Raw genomic sequence first — 10917 nt, 5'->3', positions numbered from 1 at the left:
AGACCAGCCATCAGACGACATCCACATTAATTTATCTGTCTGCATATTCATAGTGTTCATCTGCACATTCATAATGTTCTTTAAATCTTTAAATAACACATGGTTATGGCGTGGTCCATGCTAGTAAATTTCACGTTGGTCAGAACAAAATAAGCAGGTTGTTTGTATTCAAGAAAAACACCCATAAACATTAACAAAAAAAACAAATGCAAGCAATTATATACATGCACACACACACCCTCTCGTTCTTTCTCTCTCCTCTCAAATTGGTACTTGATCTAACTCAGTGCAGGAGGTTGATTGAGTGTGAGTGTTTGTAATCAGACCTGTGCAGACTCCACTGTGGAAGTTCTCCTCTGTCTGATCAAACACAAAATGCTTTTGCTTTTTCAAACTGAAGAACTTAGTAATGTTGACTAGAAGTTGCCAAGTTCAAGTTTCTTTGTATCCCACAATATAATGCAAATAAAATTCAAAGTGCTTTGGGGTCATAAAACATTACAACTAGACAACAATAAACAGGAACAAATAAAAGTAAAGGAAACTGAGACCAGAATAGGATTAATGATGAAAGTCTCAGTACCGCAGGGTGGCTGCTCTGTGCTTTAGATCCACATATGCTAAATGTTATCCCGCTTTATCTGGAGAAAGAATGGGGATAAGAAAAGGGCAGGTGATTTGTGAGCTGAGAGATCATTTTCCTACGACAGGGGCCTCAACGTAAATTACCTGGAGGTCATGAGCCAGGTTGCCTATTCCTAGAGGGTTGCGATTAAACACCTAATGTTTTTTTTAAAATAAATAAACACTAAATTTAAACTGTATACACTTCAAAGTTGAGCCATAGAATAATAGTAGAATAATGCCACTCAGATTGTTTTCCCGGGATCAACAGCTTTCTCTTTGCAAATGAGACAGGAAGTGGTCACATTAAACTCCAAGAATTATAAGAAGAAGAAGAAGAAGAAGAAGAAAATAATCAGTTGTCTATCTCTACTACAGTCTTTCCTCCAGGTTAATCTTTCTTTTGGATTTAAAAGGAGATATATTTTTATTTTGTATAAATTAAAAGGTATTTTATGCTCTGATGTAATAGCCTTGCTAGAAAATGAAATGATTACTGTAAACTAAGAGAGTGGTTGGAAATCCAAATAGGAAAAATTGGAAACATTTAAATTTGCAAGCCAGATGTAAAAATAAATCATAACCATTTAGGGAGTCTTATGAAATTGTCTTGTGGGCTAAATCTGGCCTGTCCTGTGGTATAACAATCAACTCAAAGAGTTGAGAAACTTGCTGGTTACTAGTTGATTGCAAAACATGCCACATTATTTATTTCACAACCATCATTTTTACTAGTTTTACTAGCTCATGAACACAGTGGGAAATTGAAGTCTCAAATTTCAGACCCCCACCGGCTCATGAATGCATCATAGTGGCAGACCTTTCAGATCAATCTATTAATGGCCAGCTGTAAATCATAAAAAAGGCTTTTATATTATTTTATTGCTGTCTTTCTTTCATTCTTTTTATTTCGATTTCTTTCTTTTGTGTTTGTGTGGCCCTCTAGTTGTGAACCAGGAGGGACAGCCTCTGATTGAGGGGAAGCTGAAGGAAAAGCAGGTCCGCTGGAAGTTCATCAAGCGCTGGAAAACCCGCTACTTCACCTTGGCAGGAAATCAGCTACTCTTCCGAAGAGGCAAATCAGTACGTAGCCAATGAAAATAAAACCTCACGCACATACACTATCAATGGCACTTCAAAATCTTCATTTACGTTTTGTGTCATTTGAATCATGATGAAACTCTGTATGAAACAGCGGAAATTTCATCTCATGATAAGCTTAACTGTCTCTCAGGGGCATCCGGTGAATTTAGCCTGGAACAAACCTTGGCCCCGGGAAGCACTATTGGGGTACTCCCGAGGCCAAAGCATGATGCTGCAACAACATGAGTCACTCTCACCCACTATAACTCAAAGCAGATAGCATTACGCAAAAGTAGCAAACACAGTGCAGTAGTCACTCCCTCGGACAGTATGTGTGATTAAAACATTTTCATCTGAGCAAATGTGAAGTTGCGGCAACACAATTCTTTCTCTAACTTCCCTGTGTTTGCTGGTAACTTTATGTAAGTCATCTACAAGAGTGAAACAACTAATTACAATTGAAATAATTTCCACAATCAACGGGAGATTGGTTGTCCTTTAGATCTTTAGACATGTTCATACAATCAGCTCCCCAAAACTTGGCAAGGCACAACATCCCAGAGGAATATCTGGAAATAGTAGGATATTCTGTGGTGGTTGAAATGCAGAAGTAGAGTTGAGCCCTCTTTTTTATTTTTTTACTCCTAACAATAGTCTTTGTACTCCTGTCCAGATGGCAATGGATTCCTCTCTTTGTGCAGCAGCCACAAATTTGCCAGTGTGTTCTGGAGGTAGTTGATATGTTGTGAAAGACCTTTTCCCAAATGGGGAGTGAGATTAAGAACCAAAATAATGTGTTGTTTCTTCCACATTGAATGATCGAGCAGCTTTTGCACTCTGAGATGTTTGAAACATTCCCCAAAACCACACAAATATTATATTTGTTATTGAATACCTATTTTCTCTATTTTGTAGCTTATTGCCCAATGTGCCTCCACTGAATACTGAATTTCCACCCTAATTGGGACCAGACAAAGAGTGATACAAAACTACAGGCAGGCCTGGCCTTCATGCAGGAATACAAAAACATGGAGAGAGAGAAGATTAAAATAGCATGAGTACTTTATCCATCTGTCATTTACTGGCTTTTTATGTGGAGAAATGTGACATATCCTGTTTTATATTAAGTCCATGTAAAGGAAGTATTGTTTTTTCGTTTTTGATGCTGAAATCTGCTGAAATGCTATAATTTCCTACCATCCAGTCAGCCATAAGTTTCCATGTATTACACTGTTGATACACCTAGAACTTGCTTGTGTTAGGTTATTCATTATAGTTAATGTCTTTTTATATTTTTGTTCGTGGAACTTATCATATAAATGCTGGCTGCTTAGCTATGGTGCGTTCACTTGCTCTGAGAACCTCCAAAATCCAGCATGTTTTTTATTTACAGGGTGATTTGATTTGTCAGAAAATAAGAGCAGGACAGACACAAAAAGCAAACATGCACATCATGAAAGGGGTAACTTGATTTTGACAGCACACAAACTGGTTCTATTCAGCAGCCTAGCTTCATAGCAGCAACATTGTCTCTTAAAATGCAAGTAATGAAATAATGTATAAGTTACACATTAAATATGCAAAATACTACAACTAAAAGTTAGTGAGGTATGTGTGTTTAGTTTAGGTATTATAAGACGATAATTTGTTACGCATATACTTTCTGGTTAGGATATTATTTTCCATAGGCCATATGGCTAAAATCCATCAAATGTCCGTTTAAATAACTGTATGAATCTACTGATATGAATCTGCTGTGGGAAACATCAGACCCTCAGCACAGCCAGCCAGGAGGTAAAACTGTAAATATGTCACACACACACACACACAGAAAGGATGTGGGCAGTTGCCATGAGTGTTACAGTATGTGGTTTAAACCACATAACTAACAATGGAGTAAGAAGACTTGACTGTGATGCAGTACACACACGAGTACTCATCCTCACGCTTACAAATGCACATTTAAAATTACACTGTTCAGCGGAGCTGGAGGATTTAATGTTCCTGCCCTGGAGAAGCAACAGAACAATAAAGTGTAATTGTTCATTCTGTGAATGTTTTTTTTTCTGAGGTAGTACACACTGCAAACAACATGGTGAAGACAGAAGGCTACATCTGACAGAGTGGCAACAAGTAGTGACATGCTTATAATGTACAAAAAGCTTTTTAATTTGGCTGAAGATTAGTTTCTTTGACTGGCAAAAACCAACTCAACTGTACTTGAGAAGGCCCTACAATTTGAAATGACTTGTACTTTACTTGAATGTTGCAGTTTTGTGCCATTTTCTAGTTATTCAGCAGGTTAACGAAACAAAGAAACAAGATAATATCTTATAAAATATTATATACTTTAATAGTATAAACTTCCAAACAGTTTATAAATGGCTCACATTTGTTCTACCTCAACCAACAGCAGCACTGAAATGCTACCAACATGTTTATGCATCAGTAACATAGACCGTAGTAATAGTAATCCAATAATGTAAATCATAACATTGACACAAACAACGTGCTGGAATTTTTACAAAGTGGTATTGCTATTTATACTCCAGCAAAAGATTTACATATGTCTTTTACCAATGACAAATGCACAGAACTGTTAATAATGTACAGAATGAAAAACTACAATAAAGAATATTATAACTATCTCATTTCTTAAGCCCGCATTAACTTAATTAGACTTATATGATTATCATTTTTTGTTACTTCTCTTATGTTGTCCCCACAGAAAGATGAGCTGGATGACATCCCTATTGAGCTGAGCAAGGTGCAAAGTGTCAAGGTGAGGAATTACATTCATACAATCATCATCCTTCAAAAGCCTTCTACCAAAATCTTTGAATCTTCACCACTGATCATATTTTTGCATTATTATTAGTCTCATGGCTGTGATTTTTATTTTTGCAAATTTTAAAGCTATTAATATCATCTCATCATGTTATAGTGTACTGTGGGGAGTGTCTAAATCATCCCCAATCAGAGTTTATTTGATTTAAGAAGGCAGATCACATCCCCAAATACTATTACTGCTGGACAGTGAATTACTGTAATATCAAACACAAGGGGGCTACATGAAGTTGATGTTTAAGTGTGAGTTTGTCATCTTCTTTTCAACCTCTTTTTCCATAGGTGGTAACCAAGAAGCGGCGTGATCGGGGCTTGCCGCGGGCATTTGAGATCTTTACGGACAGTAAAACGTACGTGTTGAAAGCTCAGGATGAGAAACACGCTGAGGAGTGGCTGCAGTGCATCAACGTTGCCGTGGCTCAGGCAAGAGAGAGGGAGAACAGAGAGGCAACCACCTACTTGTGAGAGCAACACAGTTAACTAATGAGGACACATACTGTACATGCATACAAACTCATACACACACAAACAAGCATACACTGAGTAATATTTTGTTTATCTGTACATAGAATCACACAACATCCACTGCCAGGTGCATAACTTTGAATCTGTAATCAGTATACACCTGACCTATCAACGACAAAACAAATTGTTTTGCAGGATCTTTCTTTAAATAAACCAGCAATAAAAGACGTACTGTATGTATGGTGTGTATCCAACCAGAATGAAGGATGTTACTGTTACTCACTGTCACACCATGGAATCTCTGATGCATCTACAGCTGTGGACCATCATAAATGTATGTTACAGTATATAAGAGTTAAAGGTTGAAGTGACACATGATCTTCACCCGACTGGATCCAGTATGGACATTTCACCTTCTTCTGCTTGAGCCCAGACACTACTATGAGCTTCAACAACCAATGAAAGCCAGCATCTGTGGAAACTTGGGATTTGATGAGTTTAATGATGCATGATAATTGACATGTATTTGAGGCCATAGTAGTATTAAGCAATAAAGACTTCACAGAAGCACAGACCTTATAAGGACTTGAAGCAATAATGACACTGAACAGTTTTGCTTGGAAGGATGAGGAAGAGGAGCCTAATGGGCGGCATTCAGTACTTAAATAATGTGTCCACCTGTGTAAGAGAGAGTATGATGTAGCCTTAAAGGAATAGTTCAACATTTTGGGAAACACGATTCACTTTCTTGCCAAGGATTAGATGAGAAGATTGATACGACTCTTGTGGTCTGTACACTAATTATGAAGCTACAACCAGAAGACAATTAGCTTAGCTTAGTATAAATGCAGAGGGAAACAGCTATTGTGGAGTATTGAGAATTATAACATCAGAAGGCTATAAGCTGCAGTTGATTCCAACATATTGACCTACGGCTGCATACTTTAAACATTTGACCAAGGGAAAAACATTGCTGAGAACATACACTCTTTAGAGGTCTCCTTAATGTGTCATTTAACAGGATATTGAGCTGGGGAGCAGAGAACCCTGGGAACATAGACATGTTTCCGCTGGTTGCCTGACAACCTAATGCTGACATAAAGACTTCAGGAAGTGGCTGCTGCCAACCAAGAACTAGTCTCTCATATATTCCCCTGTAATATCACAACTTCTCGACCTTTAGACTAGGCCAAGCTTGAGGTTTGCCCGTTTCCAGCGTTTATGCTTAGCTATGCTAACCAGCATGCTATCTTCATATTTTCCGTATAGATATGACAGCAATATTGATCTTTGTATCTAACTCTTGGCAAGAAAAGAAAAAAAGAAAAAAAAAAGCATAAAATGTGGAACTATTCCTTCAGTATACATATTGTTTTAATGTGGAATATATTGAATCCAGTGTTTTAAAATAATTTGTATAGGATTCTTTTTTAAATTTTTGATTTATACTTTAATTTTCATCCCAGACACAACTTTTTTAGTAGGAAGTGTTTTCTCCAACATGTAAGAGCACCTTGTTTGAAGAAAACCCTATTTTCTGTTTCTGCTTATGAAGCAAGGCCCCTAAGAGTTAGTAACGTGGTCAGATTTAAAAAATTTTGCAATCTCAATGCTGTATGGACCGGAATATTTTGGGCTTTCCGGAACATTCATTCAACCTTTCTGTACTTTCTGTGCCATTGAGTCAGAACAACAACACAGAAAGTACAATCATAAGAAATATGGAAAGACAATAAAACATTCAGAATTGGAAAATGATTTGATACATTTGGATAATAGGGATGCAAAGGAAAATACAAGAAACATTTGCAACAATTCACTCCATGTTTTACAAGGAGCAGTGTCAGCTCAACTGTTTCTTAATAGTGAAGTTTAGACCACTGGTTTCTAAGAAAACATTTAAGTAAATTAGTGTTGTGGATTTAGAAACTGTGCCAGTTCAGTCATATTGATTTAGTGAAAGGTTTTGTTAAGACAGCAAGAGATTAATTTCCAAAGGTTAAAGTTTTTAGAACGTGTGTGTTTTGTGGTCTGGGGTTTAAACTGTGAGATTGAATAAGGTGGAAGAGAGCCTCAAGCTGTTAACATTTGAGCTCCAGTTTTTCCTCTGATTTCAGAAGACTGAGACAGTCTCAGTTTTTAGATCTTTATAACTTTCCACCTGAAACAATCCCAGCCTGTGGCTGTACATACATACTGTATGTATTCACTATAACTCCCTTATGCAACTCACCAACCAGGATGCAGATGACAAACATGTCTTGACCTAGTTAAGTTCTGAACTGCCCGCACCACACATTCACAGTCAGCCGTGGCAAATTAATTGTTATGTTTGACTTTGATCTTTATATGGATCCAAACAAAGGCGTAAGTCTGCCCTCGTGTGGAAGCATTGCTCTTTTCTTGCAATTTTTGGAATATCTAAAAAAAGAAAAGACTAAGGTGGTCTAAATTGTAACTCGCGTGACAGACAAGCACATTTTCTTAACCCTTAACTTTTCATCTAGCGCCACCATCAGGAAGGCATTTTTATTTTATTATGACCAAATACCTTTCTATACATTCACACTAGCCTCAGTTAAACTTTGTGTTTAGTACTTTAGTAATATTATATACTATACTGTACTATATTATATATTATATACTAAACACGTTAGCATGCTGGCATTTGCATTTAGCTCGAAACAACCACGCTAGCGTAGACTCATCTAGTTTGATCTATAGAACACATGAAAATTAGGATAACCATCGCTGTCCCTTTTACCGCTTATCCACTATCATTTGTCCTAAAGCAAACAAGCTTATGTGTCAGGTTCAGTGCATCAGGACATTTAGCTATACATATATATTTTCTGGCATTTCTCTTATGGCAAACCCTACCTATCTGGGATATTCAGCTAACTGGAACAAACAAAGGTATTTCTGTCACACACACACACACAGACACACACACACACACATATTACTTGACCATACTTGCTAGCAAGCAACTAGGACAGGGTGATTGATTTCCTGCCCCGGACAGTACATAAAAAGTGGACATGTCCAACAAAAAGAGGACGTTTGGTCACCCTAAACTAGGAACTCCACGGCCACTCATAAGTGAAGTTGAGAAAGTCCTCCTCGCCCCGCTTTAAATGTACCATGAAGCTGACTTTACCCTTTTTAGCTGCACAGTGTTGATTTATTTGTTTTTCAGGTGAATGTCTGATAATATGAACGTCAATGTTGTCTAGAAGTATTAATGTGAACGCTCTCAGCCATCACACTGCCATGTGGGCCTTGGGGGCCAGCATTTACAGCCCAAATGAGCATTTGTTTAATAGTACTTTACTCAAATTAAATACATCTGTAGGCAGCTGTTTAAATATACTGGAAAATAGATACTCTATCTATCTATCTATCTATCTATCTATCTATCTATCTATCTAGCTAGCTAGCTAGGTAGAGCTATGTCTACCTATTGTTTCACACTGGACACTAGTGAGCTGTACGTCATATTCACAGGTCAGAAAGCAGATGTCAGAATGGAACCAAGGCTGTAGATTTCAACAATCGCACACACTGCATAATGTGAAGATGCATTCATTATAGTTAATGCATGAGTGTTTCTGAATGTAAAAAAAAATAGTTTTGAGGATAAATAGCAGCGTTGTGTAATTAATCCTAGAAAAGGCTTTTTTACTTTAGTTATTAAATTACATTTGATGTTATGTTTGATTATGATATAAGGTCAATATTTATTTTTACAAGTGCAATTGTAACTTTTCAATCATGTCTGATTAGATTACTGAAACAATGAATGTCGCTTCTGTGTCTTCTCTTTCTTCTTCCATTGCTTTTACATTACCGTACTAGGAAATACAGTAATACTGCAAACATATGAGTGCTGCAATTTATATATTAGTTAAACTGATGTTGTTATGGATTGTAAATTTGCGTGTTGCACCTTTTGCATGTCTGACACTGCCTTCTTCTACTGCCTTTTTCCAAACAGAATTGTACAATAAATCTTTACCAGTGAAATCATAAGAAGTAATAAATAAATGAATACAAATACGATAATTAAATACTTTTAATAATGATTTCATGGAGCCTTGCAAGAAGAAAAGGAGAACATTCCTTCCTCCATGCATGTACCTTGGCACTCTTCGTGAAATCCAAAGAGCTTTCTCTGACTCTTCAGATTGGATCTTTCTCCCGCAGTCATTCTCTCTTGATTGTTTTGATCCAAAACCAGTTTCAGCTGAACTGAGGCTGACAAAGCCAATTACTGGACATTCCCAAAGTTTTTTTATATTCCAATTCCAAGCTCTCAAAAGCACTTGACGAGACAGATACTGTATGTTGCACAGGAATGGAATAAAGGCAGAGCAGCTCAACTACAAGCTTTAGAGGATGAGTCAGTGTGAGGTGTTATGGACCCTTTGGCAATAAGTAGGGAATGTATGAGTGTACGATATTTGACACAATTATAGGCATGGAGTCTAGCATTTATGATTGTTAACAGCGGAACGCACCAAACCTCTTGAGCTTTTAGAGTTTAAGTAGGAGCGTGTAATCCCAACAAATTATTTTTAAAAAGTTCGAAATTTCACACACTATGTAGGCCTTCTGCAACCCCGATCCTTTTAAATTTTTTATGGTATACTATGCTGACTTTTCAGTTTTTATGATAATTTTATGGCATAGGCTACTAAACTATGACTTTTTTATGACAAGTTATGACATACTAAACTGACTTTTCCTGAAACACTATACTATGATTTTTTCATGATAATTGTATAATTTGTTACGGCATGCTATACAAAGATTATTTTATATGACAATTTCTAAGGCATTTGTCATGGCATGCTCTGTTGACTTTTTTTTTACACACTATGACTATTTAAAACAATTTCATGAGATGTGTTATGACATACTGTACTATACTGTAATTTTTTTGACAGTTGTATTGCATATTATACTATGATTTTTTGATATACTTTGCATTTTTAGGATAACTTTTTTGGCATGCTATACTGACTTTTTTAAGACGTTTATTATGACATACTATACTATGACTTTTATGAAATGCTATGCAATGACTTATTATGAGACTTTTTATGACATACTACAGTCCCTGACAAAAGTCTTGTCGCTTGTGTACAAATTGACCTGAAGTGCCGCTGAAATATATTTCTAATCAAGATTTATTTACAAGAAATGGCTCATTTTAATCCCAACATCTTTTGTAATAATGTTTCAGTGCAAAAAAGTAATCTAATATTGACAGCTTGGTAAAGCCCATTGAATCAATTTTTGCAAAGACATAAGTGTTGTCGCCTTGTCGACAGGGGCGGCTGTGGCTCAGTGGTAGAGCGGTTGCCTGCCAATTGGAAGGTTGGTGGTTCGATCCCCGCCCCTGCAGTCATTGTCGAAGTGTCCTTGGGCAAGACACTGAACCCCGAGTTGCCCCCGGTGCTGCGCATCGGAGTGTGAATGTGTGTGAATGTTTATCTGATGAGCAGGTGGCACCTTGTACGGCAGCCCCGGCCACAGTGTATGAATGTGTGTGAATGGTGAATGTTTCCTGTAAATGTAAAAAGCGCTTTGAGCAGTTGTTAAGACTGGAAAAGCGCTATATAAATACAGCACATTTACATTTACATTGTCATATGGGGCCAGTTGTTCAAAGGTAAACTAATCGGATTTTGGTTATCGGATTGGATCAAATCTTGAAAATTGGGTTGTTCAAAAGGGAATGAAGGAATCTGAAATCAGATTAGATCACGGAATCCAATCCTAGTTTTAATCTGGTTCAAACCTTCAGTTTGTGTTGTTCAAAACTTGTCAGTAGGATTTGGATAACTTTGATTCAAAAAAACAGGATTATCCTGATCCCAACAGGGGGTAGGA

At 37.0% G+C, this 10917-nt stretch overlaps 1 protein-coding gene across 3 annotated transcripts in view; it reads left to right on the top strand.

The window, feature by feature from the left end:
* The window catches only part of veph1 (ventricular zone expressed PH domain-containing 1), a 92039-nt gene extending 82992 nt beyond the window's left edge, over positions 1–9047 (top strand). For 2 of the 3 annotated variants that reach the window (XM_032511560.1, XM_032511571.1), the window contains 3 exons: positions 1571–1707; positions 4436–4489; positions 4837–9047. In XM_032511560.1, coding sequence (XP_032367451.1) covers positions 1571–1707; positions 4436–4489; positions 4837–5019 — 374 coding nt within the window. In that variant the 3' untranslated portion in view covers positions 5020–9047. The remainder of the gene's footprint in view (positions 1–1570; positions 1708–4435; positions 4490–4836) is intronic. The other variant, XR_004331294.1, reaches the window with a different exon arrangement.
* Positions 9048–10917: the final 1870 nt, after the last annotated feature.

Source organism: Etheostoma spectabile, chromosome 3 (assembly GCF_008692095.1).
Source record: "Etheostoma spectabile isolate EspeVRDwgs_2016 chromosome 3, UIUC_Espe_1.0, whole genome shotgun sequence".
In the NCBI taxonomy this organism is placed as follows: domain Eukaryota; kingdom Metazoa; phylum Chordata; class Actinopteri; order Perciformes; family Percidae; genus Etheostoma; species Etheostoma spectabile.
Note: the sequence above shows the minus strand (reverse complement) of the source record. Positions and strands in the feature narration are given on the sequence as shown.